The 22,806-nt window shown below is 35.0% G+C and overlaps 1 protein-coding gene across 1 annotated transcript in view; it reads right to left on the minus strand.

The window, feature by feature from the left end:
• CDK17 (cyclin dependent kinase 17) overlaps positions 1 to 22,806 on the minus strand; it is a 144,857-nt gene that overhangs the window by 50,980 nt on the left and 71,071 nt on the right. Inside the window, exons 3-4 of the mRNA XM_052001161.1 lie at positions 15,244 to 15,408; positions 10,266 to 10,399 (exon numbers count right to left, since the gene is read on the minus strand). Of these exons, the coding sequence (XP_051857121.1) occupies positions 10,266 to 10,399; positions 15,244 to 15,408 (299 nt within the window). The remainder of the gene's footprint in view (positions 1 to 10,265; positions 10,400 to 15,243; positions 15,409 to 22,806) is intronic.

Below are 22,806 nucleotides of genomic sequence, written 5' to 3' on the forward strand. Positions count from 1 at the left end.
AGAAGCTCAAGAATGAAATTTAAGAGAAGCAAGTCCACCAAGATGGACACAATGAATTTAGGGTCAGTCTCTGATGAGATTGACGTGCCTAAACCACCAATCATTATATAAAAAAGGTATGTCCTAAAGATGGCAGGAGCAAGGTCAGGACAGGTAATAGAGGATGAATGTAAAAAGGATGTAATGCTGTAAAAATGGTAGCTTTTTTGCCTTTGTGACCCCTTTTTAGTCTCCTTTACTGGATAATCACTCGTGTCATGTATTCTAACCACAGACGTTCCACAAGACCTTCTCTTTCCTGGTAGTCTAATCTGCTCCCATGGGTTTAACTCTCACCTCAAATAGAGGTCTACCAGTTCTCATCTCATGAAACCCAGTTCTGCATCACTGCATGGATGTCTCAACAGCAGCTCAGAGTCTATATGTCTAAATCAAATTTCTCCTTAAGCCTGCCCTTAATTCAAGCCTTTCTATTTCTATCAGGGATATCACTCTCATCTTGGTCAGCAAAGGTCAGAGATTCATTCCTTTATAACAACCTTCCTTGATCTAATCTGCTGCCAAGTCTTGTTGAATCTACTTCTATGACATCTCTTGCAATCATCCCTTCAGTCCCTATATCTTGCCCTTTACCCATTTAATGCCTTTATCATCAATCACCTGAACTAGTAAGAGCTTGCCTTCTGACTGTTCTCTGTTGACCGCAAAATTCATTATATATTCATTCCAAATTGTCTTAAAATGCATATCTGACCATATCCCTCACCTGAGATACACTTCCTCTGTCTCACAGAAAACTAAGTTTCTTTCAAGGCTCAGCTTAGGCTTCCTATGTTATCTCAGTTATCAGTAGTTTCTCCCTCCTCAAATGATTTTTTCATTTAATCTGTGAACATTTTGTACCCCCAGGGAATTTTTGTCTATGGAGTACAGTGGTATTGGCACTCATAGGCAGAAAATGTTGGAACTGAAGTGGGCATGGAGGTAGGCCCATGACAGGTTCATGACAGGAAGGATCAAATGCATCTATACCATCCTCCTTGAAGAGTGCTTCTCCCAGGAAATCCTGTGAGGTTGGTATTGCCTGTATTGTCTACTTCCTTGTACATATGAGAAGCCTAAAGGTTATATGGCTCATAGGTGGCTATGACACTAATAAGAGCAACAGTTGGGATTCAATCTCGGGTTTCCGCTCTTCAAATCCAAGGTTTTATTTACTATACACAGCTGACAAGATCTAGGGCTTTCTTCACCTCAAATTTGGAATGCAAAGATAAGTGAATTTAAAGATTTGGTTTTGGTTCTTTTTTTGTTGTTGTTTTTCTATTGTGAATAGAACAAATTCACAATTAATCGTCTTTAATAAAATTCTCCCCTTTAACATTTCTACCACAGTAGCATTTTAATTAATTAAATTTTCCCATGAGTCCAAATAAAGGAAGACTACATATGGGTTTTCTCCCAATTACTGCTTATTAAGAAGCAGATAATGCAATTATACAATATTTACATTGGACAACATTTACTACTACCAAAATGATCTTAAGAAGCAATAAGAAGTATTGAAAGTACTGCTTTAAGAAACTAGTAACTGAGAGCACTTGAAACATCCAGGAGGCAAAAGAGTGTTGATTTTGATTTTATGCTTGTCAAATGAAATGCAATACCATGCCCTCCCCACTGAAAAAAATGCAAAATCTTTCTTGCTGATGCAGTCCTTAAATCCTGTTACCTTGTGTAGAAAATGTAATTAATTAAAATGCTACTGTGGTAGGAATGTTAAAGGGGAGGATTTTATTGAAGATATTTAATTGTGAATAGGACCAAAATAACCCCAAATCTTTAAATTCACTTGACTTTCCATTCCAAATCTGAGGTGAAGGAAGCACTGGACCTTGTCAGCTATGTGTAGTAAATAAAACCTTGGATTTGAAGAGCGGAGAAATGAGATTGACTCCCAACTGTTGTTCTTATTAGTGTCGTAGCCACTTATAAGCCATATAATCTTCAGACCATGGAACTAGAGGGCACAGGAAAATTTTTTAATAAATATTAAATATGAATTTTAATGTATAGCAGACAATATTTTAAAATGGCCCTTTCAAAAACAAAATGTGGAGGTAGACAAAGACAAAATAATTTTAACCATATTTCAGATTTCTTTATTTCTTCTTCTTCTTCTTTTTTTTTTTTTTTTGAGTAGGAAGGAGAGATAAAAACAGTTCAGGCATGCCCAAGGGTTGACACTGCAAATACTTCACAACAAATTGGTATTTTGGCAGGAAGAGTATACAATCATTTCAGTCATTCAAGAACTGGATTCCATAAATATGAGGTTACTCAATTACTTCCATGACTAATGGAGCTTTTAATCAAAGAGGAGAAAAATGCCTACCACAAGTTTTGGCCCAAAGATAGTCTCATAAACCATCAGCCCTGTCCTGTCACTTGAAGTGCCTTTAGAAAAAGGCAAACAAACACAATTACCCTTAAAAAAGAAGCTCAGATTTAAGTTACTGTAAAAGATTTAATTTTATACTTTCACCATAGGCTTCAAACCAATAACTTCGCTTGACCCTGATATTCTTCCCCTCTGCTGAACTACTATCCTCTTTCCCACTCTTTACCACCAAACTTATAGGAAGAACAGTCTACCCTTACTATTTTAACTTATGCATCATTCACTTATTGCCTCAAACCAATCTGGACTTTAGCAGTTAATATTCTAATAAAATTGTGGTTTGTAAGGTCACCCACCACTTACCAATGTCCCTCCCTCCCTCCCCTCAATTCTTCCTTAAACAGTAGGGAACAGAAGTGGCAGCACCTGCAAGAAATTCTCCAGTTACAATGAGGAAGGACTTCTGGTCCAAATATTGTGCTAACTCATTGGGAAAGGCCCAAGCAGCAGCCAAGACCATTTACTCATAGAAATATAAGGTATCTTTAGGCAGGATATGCCGATAATATAGCTCTGGCTACCATCAGTGGCTCTCCACTGCCAACTCAATAAAACATGAACTTCCTAGTCATTCATATCTCTTATTATTTTACACACATTTCACAGACCACTCAAATTCACCTCATCTATAAAATGGGAGAGGAAGTAGGAGGAAGATGTGGATGCTGTGGAGACCTGGAAAATCTTCCTGTTCACTTCTTCTAGCATTAAATCTAAGATACAACTGTTTTCTGACCATTTTTACTTCCATCCTTCATAAAATGACTAAAACAATCTTTCCAATGCACATGTGAACAGTCAGACTTGCTCCAAAACCTTTATGTATTTCCTATTGGCTACAACGTTTCCCAATGGTTTTAAGTGTAAGAGCCTTTATAATGTCTGTATCTGTATGTGTGTATATATATAGTACATGTCCATCCCTTAACTTTATTTAGTCCTCTGTCACCAATTGCCTATGGAACATTTCAAACAGTTGAGATGTCCCAGACACCTATGAAACACTTAACTGAGCTCATCATTCCCCCCCCCCCCACCCCCAATACCCTCCCTCCCACATCCTTCTAATCTCTTGGATTCTCCTCCAACCTAATCTTTCAACTTGATTGCTTCTGCCCCTCAGCTCAGGCCCGCAACACCTCTTATTTAGTCTTCTGATCAGTCTTTCCGGTTTAACCTCTCCAAATTCAGTCAATTTTATCCACTCTTACCAAAAAATTTTTCCTTATAAACAGATTTGATCACGTCACTCTAGTCCTCAATCAATTCCAATGTCCCCCTACTGCTTCAAAGCTCCAATAAAACTCCTCTGTTTAGCTCTTTGAGCCTAACACCATCTAGCTCCAATGATCTTTGGAGACTCACTGGATGTTATTTCCCCTTCCAAATTCTGACAGACAAGAAAACTGGTCAACACTGAATCTTCTGTTTCTATTCTTGTGCACAGGCCAATCCACAGGCCTGGAAAGCCCTGTTTCCTTATCTCTTTACAGAGTCCCTACCTTTTCCTTTAAGATGCAGCTTAAGCACCAACTCTGGAATGAAGCCTTTTTTGATGCTCCAAGTGCCTGCTGCTCCTCCCCCAAAACCTTTTTAAACTCCTTTGTATACATGTGTATTTATTGGTGCCCTGTATATTTATGCATGTACTTCTTGTCTCTCCTTTTGGAATAAAAGGTCCTTGAGAGTAGTAGTAGAGCCAGGCACACAGTAGGTTCTTAATAAATGCTTGTTGGCATTTATTGCTTCTATTAATATTCCATTAAATACTTCTACATATTTGAAAAACAATGTCTCTGTGTTCGCTTGTCGAAACCTGGTATTCTATTGGTTCAAGAAGTTCCTAATGAGGAAACTCCCTTTACCAGTTCAAATCTGGAATGAGTGAAAGAGAACTGCCTACATGACTTGCTCAGGGTCATGTAGACTATTTCAGGATTTGAACTCAGGCCTGCCTAACTGAACTGGCTCACTGAAAAAAAGACAATGACTGGGAAGGTGCCTAAACCCAGAGGATCAGGGTTCAAATCCAACCTCCGATAACTGCAATCTGCATAGCCCTGGGCAATCATGTTGCCTCCCTAGACCTCAGCTTCTGAACCGGTGAAATGGGGTGGGCCTACAACTCTAAATCTGTAAGTATGATTCTTGGGTTTATGTATCTAGCCCTGACCTCTCTCCTAATCCAGTCCCCCAATCCTTGCCTCTTCTTAAATTTCTTTTAACTATGGCAGGCACTACTACCCCCAAGTCTTCTTCATCCCAGCCCACAACCCTGTCTCTGTATCCTGTCTCTAGCAGGGCACGTTGGTGCCTGTCTAGAGGTCCTGCCATCTCTTCAGCTACAGTGGCCCAAATTTACAGAATGTCTGAACTCAGTCGCCTCCCCATCCCCAACAGAGACCGCCTCAGGAGGGGAGAACTGTTGCAAGGAGGGAGTATCCCAAAAGACTACAAAGTTCCCTTTCCAGTTATCTTATGAACAACTTCATCCCACCCTCCCAACACTTCACAGGACTTCCCCCCCACTCTCTTGCTCCCCTCCATGTGTGCTTTCACTCAAATTCAGCTACAGGTCCTGTTATCTCTGGTTTATTTGAATCATGCAGACCACTCCCACGTTTGAAATGCAATACACCACCTCTTCCCTACCTGAAGAAAACCTGATCATCTTTCAAGTACAAGCTCAGCTACCATCTTTCTTTTTTCTTTCATATTTTAAGTTTAATTTGAATTACTAACATTTTCTCCACCACTTTCTTAATTCTGGATAATCAAATAATTGATAAATTTGATTTATAGCAGTTGTTGATTTTCAAGATTGGTCACAGTGGAAATTTAACTGTAAGCTCTCAAAAGTTGGTTTGGTCAGCTACCATCTTTCAGCAGAAAATAAACTCTGCCTCCAAATTTTCTTAGAATGCTTTGAATCTCTCCATTTCTGATGTCTAAATAGGAATCCTAATTATTGGGGCCCATGCTGCAGTCTCGCTTCAGATTGTGGCCTCCTACAAAACAGAAGTGTTGTCACTACATACAATCCTTGGCATCCAACACAGAATCTTGTGCCTAAAAGTACAGAGGAATAAACACCCTTTGAATTAAAGGAAGACAAACACCAGCTTCAAATATAAGGTCAAAAGAGAGCTGTCTTTCAATGGAAATTAGAATTTCATCCCTAAAATATGTATTTGCAATGACAATTATCTTCATATTAGTCAGATACCAATTTTATCTATGGCTTTAAATAGCAGTCTGGCACATTCTGTTTTTACAGAAATGAACTGCTTTTAGAGCTATAGAAGCTAGAAAAAAAGATGACAAATAATTTTAAGAGAAGTTTAGAAGTCAGAGTAACACAATCTACAATATCATTGAGAAGAAAAAAAACCTATTTGGGGGGAAATTCTGTAATTACTTCTTTTCTGCTGAACCTCCATTAGTAATAGCTCTAGTATCAAACCAAGTAACTGATTTTAAAAAGTATGCCCCTGACAATGTGAATTGACTTAATATTAATACAGTACAATAACTCTAAAATCTTATATGAGTTGTTCACTAGTCCAACTAGTGATAAATCAAGATTAACAAGATCAGATCAATGATCTAAATAATTTGGCCTAATAGAAAGTCTGGTTTACAGAGTTTAGAATATATATATATATATATATATATAAAATTTTCTGGCTATCAGCAAATGAAAATGTCACTGGTATTTTCTTATGAAATGGCAAATAATTGTTTTCATGAGGAAAATGCCAAGCACAATGATTTTTTTTTTCCATGTAAAATGCCATTATGCTTGGAGTAGAGGGATAGAACAGAATGATCATGCCATTGGATTGAATTTGATTGAAGGAATTAGATTTGTTTCCCTAGAAGAGAAAACAAAGGGATGACTGCTTACAAATATTGAAAAACTGTGATGTAGCTGAATTAAGATTTTGCTCCACTTGGTTCCAAATGGCAGAGCTAGTAATAATCAATTAAAATTGAAGTGAGACAAATGTGGCTCTATGTTAGCCATGAGTGTGGCCAAAAAAAAAAGAAATGGCAACCTCAGGATACGGTATCTCACACAAATGGAGATCAACAAGTAGAAAGAGGATTTCTGATCAGGTCTAGCCTTGACTAAATGGATTTTCAAGTTCCTTCTGAATAAGATCTTATGAGTAAGAGTCATACAGTGAAAATTTTAACTTCAGGGAAGATGGGGTAGGCATGTTTCAGAAATATAAGACAATAACAAATAGAGGCACATGCATTCTAAAGATCCATCTCTAATGTCAATAATAACAATATTTATATTAAAAAAATTTATGCTCTAAGGTTTACAAAAAGCTTTTTGATACTCACAATAAACCCTGTGAGACAAGTTTTATTATTATCTCCAATTTAAAATTGAAGAAACTGAAGCTGGAATAGGCCAGTGCCATATCACTATTAAGTGTCTGAGGAAAATCTGAGTGTCTTCCAGATTGAAGTCCATCAATATGTTCACTCACCATATTGTGGCTAAAAAGCACTATTCACATGAGTAGTATTCTAAAGTAAATTATTCTTCTTCTTGCATATTTCTAATAAAGACAATGTATTTGTAAATAATCTATGCATCCACAGCTTTGGACATTCACAATATGAATTCAGAGTGGTTTGAAAACATATTAAGCCTCAAAGTATAAGAAAAATGTTTTTCCTTTTAGAAAATAAAGAATACAAGAAAAGGGAAAGGGTTTTTCACTCATTTGCTTCAACTCAAATATCTACAAGATTAAGGACAGAACATAGAACTCCAAATTCTGCCTTGTATTTAATAACATAATATGAGCTGATTGCTCATCATTTTAAGAGTCTATCTAGGACATTCCTAAGAGGCAATGTATCAAATTTCCCAATATAGAAGGCATTTTATTACAGGCTAGAAGTCTGTTCCTTCAAGGAAAAGAAAGATAATGGGTACTTGTAGCACACATACCCAAATCAAAATTTGATCTCCTGTTATAAAGCCAAACCAGGATTTTTCACTGCTGTAGCAAAACTTAAAAATCTGGATGTCTGATCAGACAAAAGCTTACCGTGTAAAGTTGAAGGACATCAGAAAATATGATCTGAATTGTAGGTAATCAAATGTCACTCTTGTCTTTAACACGTCCTACTAAATTTACATGACCCATGCATTTCACAACTTCTCAATACTTTTATCTTCTGTGAAATGGGGACAAATCTGTTGCTGCTCCATACTCTTTGAAAACAGCTTACATGAAATTGTCTGAATTTCAGAGGAAATCATTCATTAGGAGATCTACACAATCGACAGCCACAGTAACATCCCATATTACTCTTCTTAAAATTGATCATTTGGACTGATATTAAGGCTACAATTAGCTCTTAAAACAACAACAACAACAACCAAAAAAAAAAAAAAAAAAAAAAACCCAGCAAGACTAAATGTAAATGGCCTATCTGACTTTTAAGTTTTAGCATTTCAGTATCTGAATTAATCAGGATGAAGAGCATATGTAGATACAGACAATAGAAAGAATAATACCATTGGTGATCACTATAAGTAAGAAACAAGTAGATATAGAAGGAAAAAAAAAACCCAAGGTTTGACCAGAAAAGCAATCTCAGGCTTGTATATACACATAACAGAAACAGCACTGAGCTCCAAATCATGGGGTTGGCATCCTAGTTATTCTGAGTTTGCCATGTATGATTTCAAGCTAAACATACTTTTACCTTTCTGTTCTTCAATTCTCTCACAAAATGAAGGCACTGGAGATAGTCTCCTTTCAAGCTCTACGATCCTCTGATCAATCTATTAAATATTTCTATTATGGACAGAGGAAAAAATATGGTACTGTTATAATTCTTATAGAAGGATGAAATAGTTCAACTATGGAGTTTGGTAGTTTGCCTCAAATAGAAAAATGTACTGAGAACACAGAACTCTAAAACTTCAAAACTGAAAACTATGGAAAACAAATGAAATCATTGACCAATGAAATCATCTAGAAGAAAAATCAAGGAAAAGGAATCCAAAAATTCTTTTGGAGAAACAGGTAAAAGAATTGAAGATAATAGTTACTGGTTCCTGTATTTATTGTTCACACTCTATGTAATGGATAAGTATAACAATTTAGATCAGTGACCGAGGGAGAATTCATAATCAAAAAAGGGAAAGAGGAGATCATAAAAGACAAAATGAATAATTTCTACTACCAAAAAAGCTTTTGCATGAACAAAATAAATGTACAGAGAATCGGGGGGAGAGAAGGAGGAATCAGTGGGAATATGGGAGGGGGGTGAGGGAGGAGGAGAGAGAGTTTGAAACAAACATCTGATGAAAGGCTGATATCCAACATATATAAGGAACTGACACAAATATACAATTATTCTGCAATAGGCAAGCAGACAAAAATTGCCTGGATTGAATAGATGCAAACCATCCTTAATCATATGGAAAAAAATGCTCCAAATCACTAATAATAAAAAGAAATTTATGATAAACTAGTTAAGGAGATAAGAGAATGTATACAGAAAACAGTGACCAAAAGCAACAATTTTAGCAGAGCAGTAAAGAAGGATGAAAACTAATAAAAGACCAGATGAGTTGGAGAAGAAGGCATCTTTTATTTCATTTCATTTGAGTGATAAGGTCAGAAACCAGACTGCAAAAAGTTAAAGAGAGAAAAAATCCTTTTCTAAGAATATGGCTGAGAAAGCAAGGCGACATACACAATGAGTACTTTTAGGAACAATGAAGTGTAGTGAAGGTTTTATAAGGCTGGGGACATTTGGGCATGTCTGAACATAATAAAGGAGGAACCAGTAGATGAGAAGCTGAAGACTGCAGATGTAATCCTCACTGAGGATACAATCAACTGAAGAATCCAGGAGAAGATGGCAACAAAGACAGATGTAAGGAGGTTAGCCTAGTAAGGAAAAGGGACATCTCACTGTCTTAGGTAAAGTTTTGAGGGGGAGGAAAGAGGAAATTAATGGTGAAAAGGCTTTAATTTTCCCAGAAAAATAAAAGGGAAATTCCTCACCTATGATAGGGGAATAAGAAGGTTAAAGAAAGAGGAAGTCTGGAATATCAAATACAATCATTTATTTCTGCAAAAGCATTCTAGAGTTTAGCCTAAAGATAAATGTAGAATTTTATGCCACACTAACCCCTGAATAGTGAAAATATAAATCTGATTAAGAAAAATGAATAACGATCTTATTATTTGAAATGGAGAAACATGTACACACTGTAAGAACAGTGGGGAATGGTATTTGATACTTAATCTAAGATACCAAAAAAAAAAAAAAAGCATGTCTACATTTATTTATGAAGTAATTACTTATTCTTTTATATCTTATAATATTTGTTTAAAAAAATGGGAGAAGCAAGGAAAGATTAATAACATCCTTACTATGGTTATGTAAAACTGAGTCCACACACAACAAAGAAGAGGAATCAAGTTTAATTTTCAAAGACAGGCCAAAGCAAGTATCAATGGATTAAAAGACTTTGAGTTTGTCTTAGCAAAAAGTTCCAAATTACAAATTATCTTGATACTACAAATCCTAGTTTGAATTTTCAAGGGATGTCCAACAAAAGGATGTCCCTTCTTTACAATCAGGTAACTTGTATTTACTAGGCTACACACATTGCCTTTAGATTGTCAAGATTACTAAAAAAAGAAATATATCAACAACCAATGACTGTATTTTCTTCAATCATGTAAATATATTGGTTTAGAATGATTCAACAGGCATTATTTGGTATATATTATGCAGAAAAAACTATTACCTCCATAGAGATTCGTCTGTGTATCCGGTTTCTGAGACAAACACCTGTTGGAGATTGAACTTCATCCGATGAAGTCCCTGAAGCTTGGTCACTTTCACCATCTGATCCCATTTTTAAATTTTCATGAACAATATCTGAGCCATAAAAAAAGCACATTATTTTCCTTAGAGGATGGATTAAACCCCTCCTAAGAATGTTTTCAATTATTACAAGTAAAATTATGATTTAATTTCAACTAAATTGCAAAAGTTATGCAATACATTTCATTTAAATTCTAAGAACCAAGTCTCTTAGTATAAGTACTTAATTAACTTAATACCAAAAACAACATTATTTCTCAAAGTAATTCTAGTTAATAGTTTAGTATTTTGAGGTTTAAAATGAAGGTTTTATAAAGGATCATTTCTAGAGTATTGTTTTTATATTGGATAAAATATATTATGTATATTCAAAAACTAATGAACACCTACCTCAATATTATGGAAAATAAAATTAGAAAAAATCCATCTTCACATACCTCCTCCAACCCTTGAACATTTTAATTACCTTCTGATTCAGGTGTCAATCGATGAAACAAAGATGAAACAAAGAATGAATTCTAACCAGCCTAAACTAATTTAAATTCAATCCAGACTAATCAGGCCAGTAAACTATTCTACTACTCTTGTTCTTTTCAATGGTTCTACACCTGCTGATCCTATTTCTCTTTTTCTTGTTCCACATGATGAGGCATTTCATGCAACTGCTTTTTTAAGATCATTACTGCACTACCTGATAAGCTCCTTGGTGCATTCTAAGTCTTCTTCAACCCCAATTCTTGGGTTGCCTTCAGCATTGTTGAGCACCCCAACTTCCTTGAAATTCTTCTATGTCTCTGACCAATCTTTCCATTTCTTGGACTAACTTCTTGATCTTTAACTCTGTGTGCCACAAAGTTCTACCCTCTGCTCTTTTTTCTCTTTGTAGGTTCACTCTGAACTCAACTTGCTTGATGAGCTTGCCTACTTTGACATTTAAGTATCATCCTATATAAAGATTATCAAGTTTTCAATCCTGTTTTTTCACCACCATCCTATATTTCCAAAAATTTTGTCTACATTAAAGTTTTAAAAACTTAGCTCTGCTTAATGCTAAGTTAGTAAGTTGACATTTTTTAGATTATGAGTGACAAACATTAAACACTTCAAGTGTTTTAGGAATTGCTTCATAAGTTTTGGCCCAAATAGAAGATGAAAAAACATTTGTAACTATTTTTCATAATATTCACCAAGTTGGATTTTAGAGACATTGCTCAGAAAAAAATAAAATGGCAATACAGATGTTAATGACCAACAATAAATTAATTCCACTTAAAATGTATATAGCTCAAGAAAAATTTATATAGTAGAATTTTAAAAATTTATAATAATCTAATATTGAAGTATCAAGCCAATGTGATAATTCACAACTTTGGGACCACCGAAGAAATGAGAATATTGTAACTTCATGGGAAAAGGTCTTTTAACCTCTACGTACTGATGTCAGCTATATTACTAACTATAAAAATAAATTTTAAAAAAGGTGTGTACAATTATATGTATGTATATAAAACAATGAACATTTAAAATGTTTGATGACTACCATTACTTACTCCTCCATTACCACTTACCTCACAATCACTGCTATAACCTAACTTTTTATATCCACTCACTCTCCCTTCAAATCCATCTCTCATAGCATTGCTTATATACAGACTCATACACATTCCAATCCCTACAACTTGCCTCCTATTCAAGAATCTCCAGTCTGATGCCAACCTACTTTCAAGTTTCATAGAACCTTTCAAGTATTCTATATTCTAGTCAAAATAGATCTTGATTATTCTTATTTCCACATCTTTACTCTCTAGACCTGCTATGACCAGTTCTCTCCTTCCCCCTTTCTTCACTTAATTCTTATCCATTCCTTAAAAGCTAAATAAAGATTTCCCTGGCTTCATTCCCTGGTCATGAATGACACTTTTGACTTGGTATTTCAGAGAGACACATCTTTAAAGAACCTCAGAATATTCTGTCTATATTTCCCTTAAGCTCTTAGCATGCACTGTAGTCCCATTCCTCTAACAGTCACATTAAGGTGGGAACTTCATTTAATCTAAATGTTTTATCTCTTCCAGCACTAACCATGCTTCCTCTACACTAGAGATGCTTCATAAGGACTTGCTGTCTTGTTTTCAATATATAAGCTTATTATAAATAATTTATTCAGAAAACAATGTGATGTAACATCAATAAAAATGAAACAAAAATTTAAACAATGCAGCCAAATATAATTTGTATATATAAATTAAAAAGCATATGGATGGTGTTAACCTATGCTTGTGTTTTCTTTGATCCTTTTCCCATTTTTCATTAAAAGTTTTCCTCTAAAATTGTCTAATCAAATATCTTTTAATTTTTACATTAGTTAATAGAGCCATATTACATTTAGCAATAATTCCTTTCTTTTTTTCCTAGAAAATATAAACACAACTCTTAGACAAGTTAATAAAATATCTCAGGCAATTAAATACTTAAATTGATGAAAGCCTCATTAAAATGATGATCTTGGAATTTTTCAACATACATATCTCCTGTTTAAAAAGAGGGGAAAGGTGGGGAGGGAAGGGAAAAGACAGTCTACACTCACACAGTAAAGATCCAATCCTGAAGTCAGTGAAGTATAGGTTCAAAGTCTTTTATTTACTTGTTTGTTTGTTTATTTATTTATTTGTTGCTAGGCAATTAGGATTAAGTGACTTGTCCAGGGTCATACAGTTGGTAAGCATTAAGTGTCAGAGGCCAGATTTGAACTTAAATCCTCCTAAATTCGGGGCCTATCTCTACCTAGTTGCCCCCCAAATTCTACTCCAAATACAAATGGCCATGGCCCTAGGCAAAAGTCTCTCAGTGAGGACCCTAGACAATTCTCCAAGAGCTAAGTTGAAGAAGAGAGACAGATCTGCACCCTCACCAGGAGAATCCTACAACAATGAAATGACTAGTCAAAACAAAATAATAAAATAAACAAAACAGTTTCTATAAACAGAAAAAAAAATTAATTAGAATTGCATTATATTACATTAATTACGTAAATAATTACATTAAATACTTACCTAAAATAAATATTAAAGACCGGCAGCTGACAGGTGGTTTCAAAATTTTTTTTTGGAGGGGAGGGAGCGGCTGAGGCAATTGGGGTTAAGTAACTTGCCCAAGGTCACACAACCAGGAAATGGTAAGTGTCTGAGGCCACATTTGAACTCAGATCCTTCTGACTTCAGGGCTGGTTTTAATTGCTACCTTTCCCTAGCCAGAAAATGAAGTATCTAACCTTAAACTTATCTAATTACTCCATAAAATTATGCTTATAATGAGAAGAATTTTGTAAAATTTTAGCCACTGTTTTCTAAATTAGATTTATTTATATTTAGAGCTAGGAGAATGATTAAACAACATAATTCAATGTAAAAACTGAATACAAAATGGCCTACAGTCAAGTTTAATAGCCTAATTAATAATTACAAAAATCAGCTTTTGTCCCTGAATATTATTCACAAACACCAAGAAAATGGTTAAAAAGCTAAACTATATTGACACATATAATATACTATATTTAACATATATATAAAATTGTATAAGTCTCACATATAAAAATATGTGATAGCCATGTAAAAGTATAATCGGAAAATTAAGATTGAGCTTTTTAGAAATAATAAATAGCTGCCAGTCTATAATACTTGGTTTTGATCAAGTATTTAATATCAGGTTGCAATTCCTATTGTTAAATATTGATTTTTTTCTTTATAGAAATTGTTTTCTTTTGTTTTTTTGTTTGACTAGTGATGTCATTGTTATAGGAGTCTCCTGGTAAAGATACGTATCTTCCCCTCTTATTTCAAATTTATTTCAAACAACCAGTGGGCCCTTAATTTTTGATCATCAATATTAAAGTGTTTTGTAACTATCTACATTCCAAAATGTGTAAAATTGACTTTGTGAACTTAACACCTTTATTTACGAAAAACTTAAATAAGACTCATTTCTTTCTTAAAGTTGTTCCCATGGCTATCTTAATGCCAATGATGAATTTCCAAAGCTTATTTTGAACTCAGGAATCAAAAGCCACATATTTAATATGAACAATTAATATTTGTTATTAAGAAATAAGGTCATTCCACATAAGGAATTATTCCAATAATGAAATTTAACCCTTTAAATGGATAAAAAATTTTAAAATTATAAGCATTTGGTTGATATCTTTGGAAAATATCTTTTTCCATTCCCTTGCCTTCTCTATACCTTCCATTCTAGTTCTCTAAAGCCTTACTACACAGACTAGGGGCCACTATGGATATGTCCTCAGAACATAATTTCTGATAATTCCTATGAAATTGAAAAAACAGCCAGGATAGATGAACACTTTGTGTGTTTACCAAATCTGAGGACTACCAAACTTTTCACCAGAAAGCTGATCACCAAGTAATGTGTATGGAAGCTTTGGGGGACATAATACCTTTCAAAGATGACAAAGACAAGGAGGGAAGTTACTGATCCATTCCAGTGGAAGGAGCATCCAAGGCCAATGAAATCACGGGTGACTAAAATCCTGAGCCACGACATTGCTCAGTGATAAAAGAGTGGTAACTTCAAGGTTACTTCTGTGTTACACAATAAAATGGCCTAGATGGCTGAGCCTTATGAGGGATGTTTCTCTCCCCTTGTTTTTAGCCTTCTTCCTCAGTAACAAGGAAGCTATTACTTATAACTGTCACTTTACCTACATCTGGCAGCACATCCCTTTCCTAAATCCAACATCCTGTTGCTTCTCTTTGCAATGGACTAGGAAACAAGCTTATCAAGCTGGATCCTTCTGCTTGACAAGTTCATATAAATCACCAAGTGGAGTTGAGTTAAGATTTAGACCGCAATGTAAAAATAAAATATCCACAATAAATTACCAAGTCTGCTTCCATTTCTGGGCATTGCCATGAAGGAGCCGAGACTTCCCCCTATCACACTGTGTGGTCTCCGCAATGGGGGCTTCTTGAAAGAGCCTGTGTACTGGTGGAGGAAGGAGTGCATACTGTGTGACGCTGGAGGCCTGCCATTCTTCACAATGGGCTCTATCATCCCCGGGGGCCAAAAATTTCATTCCATGCACATCCCAAGATCCAGGAACACCGCAGAGGAATTGAATAAGCAAACAAACAAACAACAATAACAATAACAACAAAACAAAACAAACAAAAAAAAAAAACAAGAAAGTTACTATGCAGAACTTGGTAAAGTACTATATTTTTGTCAGTCTCCATAAAAACACATCTAAATTATGACATCTGAATTATAATTTCTGAGTATGATCCTGCAAGCTTCAGTAAGTATATATTTCTTGTTCAAATTAATCTGGAAAATCTGATCACATGCTTATTATCAAAGATCCCCAGTTTTATTTCTGTTTTAAAAATGAACTTTAAAGCTGCCTTAATTTTATTTTTTTTTAGATCTACAAGGTACATTTGATTTAAAATTCAATCAACAAATATTTAATGGATTACCTAACCAAAGGATTGTAGTGAGGAAACCATTTTTGCAAATCTTATGAAAGCACTATGTAAATGAAAGTTGTTATTGTGACCAAATGACCCTATGTGGGTGAGAATATATTAGTCTAAGATGAAAGGAGCTAGCAAGCAACAGTTTGGGAAAAGACCAGTGGATCCAGCCATGTGCATAAACTAGACAACCATACAAGACCAATCAGGGCAGCATCAGATGCACAGTTATTGGGTACAGACTAGAGTTTTTCAATCACTCTGAATTCACAAAACCTTTATGTTAAAAAAAGAAAAAATTATAGGACCTTAGTCTACCCGTAATAATGCTTTCATGATTACAATGTTTAGAAGTACAGTAAATGGCAATAATGGAGCCAAATATAAACCAGTTTGTGACCCACAAGGTATTTTAAGGAGCCAGCCTGAAATAGCAGCACCGACAATGTCAATAACATTGACAAAAACAACTAGTTTGTTAACCTAGCAGCACTGATAGTTTGTAGATACTTTAAAAAATCTCTTTTATGATAATTTTTATACAAGACATTGTAAAAACAAATGTGCATGTACACACTGGGGAATATTCTAAAAACTGATTTCATAAAGAACAGAGTTTTGAGTACAACAAAACTAGAGGTAAGAAGACAGTCTGGCAGTAACAAATGGAAGGTACAATCCAAGCAAATCAAAATTAGAAATATAAAAGTTTAAAATACAGTCTTTGGACTCTGACCAGTATAGAGAGAGCAGCTTGGCCCATGTTCAGCTCAAGTCAGGTCAGAGCTAAGCTAGTCAAGATTGTGAGAGTACCTAATATGAAAGGCAGCAGATGGTTTCAAAGGGTGGTGAACTGAAGTAGGAATGAACAATTAAAAAACAAACAAACACCCAAAACTTGTTAATGCAGCAGCAATCTCTAGAAGGTATAGAGAAGACAACCTAACTCTTCAAAATCCTATTTTCATTAAAGATTCAGCTGACAAATGAGACACATTTCAACATTTCTTAAAAATATTCCTCAGTCAAGAAAGATAAGTTTCACGGTGGAAAACAACAATGTAAAAGTACTGAGGTTCTAGTGTAATTCACTGAAAAGGATGAGAGTAGCTGATCAATATTTAAATATGGGGAGATCAGTATTCAAATTCCCTTTTCCCTTTAATTCACTCTCACAAATATATCTTTAATGTGGGTACAGAATTGCCAAGAGATTACCACAAAAGAATCAGAAATATCTGGCCTAACATAATGACTCAAGGACTCTGGAAGAAGAGGAAGAGTTTGACACATGTAATCTACTGTTGCCCTTTGACAACACATGTGTAATATGATAATAATTAAAAATAATCACAGATGGAATTTCTAAGCATTTAAAGGTCTACAGAGTAATCATCTCATTTGATCTTTATAACTACTCTCTGGGATTTTATAGAGACCCAGAGAAGTTAAGTGAACCATCCAGTACTCTACTGACTATGCCAAATGGCACTGGGATTTTTAAAAGAAAAATTAAATGAGTTACAAAAGGAAATAGAAAATAAAATTATAATAGCAAGGCATTTCGATTTACTTCTCTAAGTCCTAGATAAATCTAACCATAGATTGTTGTTTGCTTGCTAACTTTAGAAAATTTAAATATGGCAGGCCTCTGGAGAATACTGAATGGGAACAGAAAGTTGAGTATCTATACCTGGGAAAGGATTGTGTGTGTGCGCGTGCACGCAGAAAATGGAAATAGAGAATGCAGCAGGAAGGAAAAAGGGAATTCCAGGCATAGGAGTTAACCAGAGAAAATAGTTGACCCTGGAGGAGGTTAGGGAGTTATTGGAGTTTAATGAAGAAGGGGGGAGAAGGATAATGGTAACATGATCAGGCCCACATTTTAGGAAGATCAATGCAACAGGTAAGTAGACAGGAAAACATTTAAAACAGGAAGAAGATCAACCAAAGCAGGTATAAAATGATTAGAGCCTGCACCAGTCTGCTAGCAGTGTCAAGAGAAGAAAAGAGAACACATAGAGAACATGTTACAAAAGTAGAATCAATAGGATTTGACAATAGATATGGGGGTAGGCATAGAGTGGGAACACAAGATTAAGAATGATACTGAAAGATGTGGGTCTTGAAGACTAGAAGGATAAGTAATAAGAAAGTTAGGGGAAAGGGAAGGATTGCAGGGAGAGAGAGGATGGAGGAGACAATTTCACTACATAGAATAAATAAGAAGAGAATATAAATAAACACAAAGTAATTAAATAAAAGGCAACTAGAAGGCTCAGTATATAGAATAAACCTGGAGTCAGGAAGACAGTTCAAATCTGACCTTAGATTCATTCATTCATTCATACATACATATATAAATACACACACACACACACACACACACACACACACACACACACACACACACAGTGTGAACCTAAGCAAATCACTTCACCTTGTTTGTCTCAATTTTCTCATTTATAAAAGGAAGTGGAGAAGAAAGTGGCAAACTACTCCAGTATCTTTGCCAAGAAAAGCCCCCCAAAACTAAAAGTTAAATAAAAGACAGTTTCATAAAGAGGAAATGAGCAGTTGAGAGGATCAGTAGAGGTTCCATGAAAAAGGTAGTTGTTAGGTTAAGGACTTTAAAATTTGTTTTTATTTTTGTGTAAATCCTAGAGGCAATAGAAGTCAGTAGAATTTACTGACCAGGGGAGTGACATGGCTTCCGAATTTTAAGAAATGTAATGAAAATTATTTCAAGAATGTGGAGAATAGATTGGAGTGTGAAGAATATAAGGCAGAGGGACATATGAGGAAGCCACTGAAAAATCTAGGCAAGAGTTGACGACAGCCTGAATTAAAGAGAGAGCTATATAAAAAGTGGTCAGATATGAGAGGTATGGTGGTAGGACAACTGGCAAGATCTGGCAACTAAATGGAAAGATAGGATAAAGAAGAGTCGTTAAGTCAATGAAAATACCAAGGATATGAACAAGAGAGATGAAAAGAATGGCAGTACAGTTTGTAAGAGGGACAGGGTTTTAGGGGAAAAAAAGAAGTACTTTTTGTCATTTGGTATTTGAAATGTCCTAGAAAAACTGTGAGGCAGATCCTATTTTCCCTTTTCACAGATAATGGAACTGGGATTCCAGGGACTTGCCAAGAATTATATAGCTGAAAAAATGCTTGAGGCAGGATGCAAACCCAGAAGTGACTGACTTACATTCTAACCACTACTCCACATTGCTTCTTCACAAAATAAAAAAAAATTTAAGCCGTAATTTCCAGAGTGCTCTATATAACTATACAAGTCAGACATGGGATCAAAAATCAAATAAGCAATGTATATATAAATTAAGGTCTAACGTTCACCTTTTATTCTAATTACTGAGTGTATATTCTCATTGTAGACTAAAGCAACTGATTTTTTGTCAGGTTTCTCTTTTGTGTCTATGTCTGAATGTGGATGATTCCCAGGGTTGGGCTGGTTCAGATTTGAATGCATTCTAGATTGTCTATAGATAGTCTGTTTAATATCTACACTAAAAATAGTTGAGATATGAGAAGCAATCTTTTTGTCACCAAAAAAACAAGCTTAAAGTGGCCACAAAGAATTAGAGCACCAGCCCTGAAATCAGGAGGACCTGAGTTCAAATGTGGTCTCAGACACTCAACACTTCTTATCTGTGTGACCTTGGGCAAGCCACTAAACCCCAATTGCCTCGGGAGGGGGAGAGGAAGGAGGGATTACATCAGGTGGACAAGATAAATGTTGGAGGGGATGTAGAAAAACTGGGACACCAATACATTACTGCTCTATCCACTGCACCACCAAGCTGCCCCAGATGATATAATTTTCAAGCCTTGTTACTTAATGCAGAGAGTTATATGATTCCACCACAACCTCTTCATTCATTGGCTAATTCTTTGTGGCCAGGTTGGATCAAGCAGTATCTCTATTGGGCCTGCATCAAAAGAGATCATAAAACATGGAAAAGGACCCCAATGTTCTAAAATGTTTGTAGCAACCCTTGTTATAGTTGCAAGGAATTGTAAACTTAGTGGATGCCTATCAGTTGGGGAATAGTTGAATAACTTACAGGAAATGAATGTAATGTATTATTGTTCTATAAGAAATAATGAGCATAATGATCAGAAAAGCCTGAAGAGATTTTAATTAACTGATGCCAAGTGAAGTTAAGTAGAATCAAGAGAACATTGTACATAGCAACAAGATTATGTGATGATGAACTGCGAATGGACTTAGTTCTTTTCAACAATGAAATGATTCAAGGCAATTCCAAAAGACTTATGACAGAGAGAGCCATCTGCACCCATAAAGAACCATAGGGATTGACTGTGGATCAAAATATAGTTATTTTCATCTTTTGTTGTTGTTGTTTGCTTATTTTTTCTCTCTCATTATTTTTTGTTTATGAACTGAATTTTCTTGTTGACCATGATAAATGTGGAAATATGTTTAGAAGAACTGCACATTTTTAAGTTATATTGGATTACCTGCTGTCTAGGGAAAGGGAAGAGGAGAGGAGAAAGGAAAATATGGACACAAGGTTTTGTGGATGAATGGTGAAAACTATCTTTACATGTATTTTTAAAAATAAAAAGCTGTTAGTATATTAAAAAAAGATAAAGAAAGAAAAGAAAACCGAACTATTGTTCACAGATTTTGAATCTTCCCTGGAACAAAAGTGATTTGGATTATTCAGTCTACACGTACATACATACATATACCCATACATACGTGCATAGCCAAACAAAATCAAGTCTCACATCGGCTAGTTCTCAAGATGCACACTTTATTATATATCTTGAAGCCATCATCTCTTTGTAAAAGGTAGAGAATACGATGTTTTACCATCAGACCAAGCAATCATAGCTGGTCCTGGCATTGATCAGAGTATTCTAGTCTTTCAATGGTAACATACTTAATAACTAAAATAATTTTAAATAGAGATGTTAAGTCTCAGCCAGCAAATCTCTGCACAAAACCATTCCCTGCCTAAAGAGTACAGGCTTGAGAGGAAAGGGACCTGACCCTACTGCCTCAAAGCATCAGTTTTGTCTTCTGTATAATGAGAGGGTTGAGTTAAAAAGGAGTTCTAAGATGCATTTCAGCTTGAAAAACTATAAGTCATGTTCTAACTGCCTTGTACACAAAAACTAGTTTTAGTCTAGGATATGTGGTTTTGTTTTTTTGTTTTGTTTTGTTTTGTTTTGTTTTTTTGGGGGGGGGGTTGAGGAGAAATGGTGGAGCACAGTGGGAAAGCATTGGGTAGCTAAAAGCTACCCAAATAAACTTTTGGACACATCCAGATTATTCTATTCCCATTTCCTCAGGAAAGACCTGGCAGATTACAGCTAACACAAAGTGTCTATTTTAAGACCTAGTCTGTTGAATTCCAGGAGTTGTTGCATCATGACAGAAACATACAGAGAGGATTCTCAAACCTATTCCACATTTCTTAGTGTAAGTAATACCCTAAAACCATTTGGGTTTGTTTTATATTACAAGGAAGCCAAAGTACTATTAGAGCAGGTTCTCAAAATGCCTAATGAACAATTTTATGTATATATAATCCTTTAATATTACCACATGGATTAATCCTCAAAACACTTTTACAAAGAAACTAAGACATTATTCCCATTTTACAAATGTAGAAACTAAAGCTAAGCTTGATCAAAGTGATTTGTCCAAGTTCATATAACCAGGTCTCAAACTTGGACCTTCTGCTTCCAAAGTCCAGAGCATGTTCCATCATATTTCATTTCATCCATCTCATCATCTTCTGATGATGGCTTAAATGTGTGCTGGATGTAGAAAATCTGTTCTGTACATGTATCAAAATTAAACAGAATCTGGATTTGCTACATCACTGTCAATTCATCCAAAAATTATCTAAATACAGGATGCTTAAGAATAACAATAAGACTCTGCAAGTGCTTAGAATAACTTTAGTTATCATCATAATTTTAGTCTTAAACTTTTCTTAGCTTAAATAAAAAAATTAATTTTCACTCTTTATTACTCAATCTTTGCTCCCAGTGCTTCAACATCACTGGGCATGCTAATTGAGTAATTTCTGTAATATTCTTATATTAAATGTTTACTTAACTATAATTAATTCTGTCCAAAACCAATTGTTTGAATAATGATGATAAATTTCAAAATTTCTTAAATTTCTATTTCTTAAATAGCATTTTTTAGTTATTTAGCTATGCCTCTATGTTTATGATGAAGTTACATTTAAATGATGTTCTTTGATCTATAATCAAGCTTCCCAATACATAAGCCTACAAGACTTCACAGAACACAATCTATATATATATATTTTTCCCAGCTCTGAATCAGGCATTCTCAATTTCAATTTAATGTTTTCATCCTGTGTAGAAGAAAAAGGAAAGCCTCAAAATAACAAAAGTATAAGGAAGGAGGAGAAAATAATAGGTAGCTGAAGTTGTGAGGAGAATTCCACATAAGTCAATGATAAATACACTGAAAATGGATCAGTGTATTAAAATTAACAAAATGATTTTTAAAAGAAATTCTGATATATGTTTCATCTTTAAAAACAAACAAAAACATTCAATTATCCACCCAGAAGAATTTCTACAGGTTATGATAAAGAAGCATGCCACTTACTGAATCACACCAACCAATCACTCATGTTTTCTTTCTTTTTGGCCTCATATCGTGGCATCTCCAGCGATTACAATGGCATAAGGTAGGTTTTTATTTGGGGGTGGTTTATCAGCAGGGCGGGAGCCTGGGTGACGCCATTAAAAGAACAGACTTACATAACAAGATCCAACGATATTTCAACCCGACATCAAGTGAGGATGATCGCAGCGCACGTGTTTAATTCCAAGAAGGCAGGACATGATTCCAACTTAAAAAGGTCTGGCTGCAAGGTGCTCACAAATGTTAGTAAGCTTTCATTGCTCAAGAATGTTGGTTTGAGG

Source organism: Antechinus flavipes, chromosome 5 (assembly GCF_016432865.1).
Source record: "Antechinus flavipes isolate AdamAnt ecotype Samford, QLD, Australia chromosome 5, AdamAnt_v2, whole genome shotgun sequence".
In the NCBI taxonomy this organism is placed as follows: domain Eukaryota; kingdom Metazoa; phylum Chordata; class Mammalia; order Dasyuromorphia; family Dasyuridae; genus Antechinus; species Antechinus flavipes.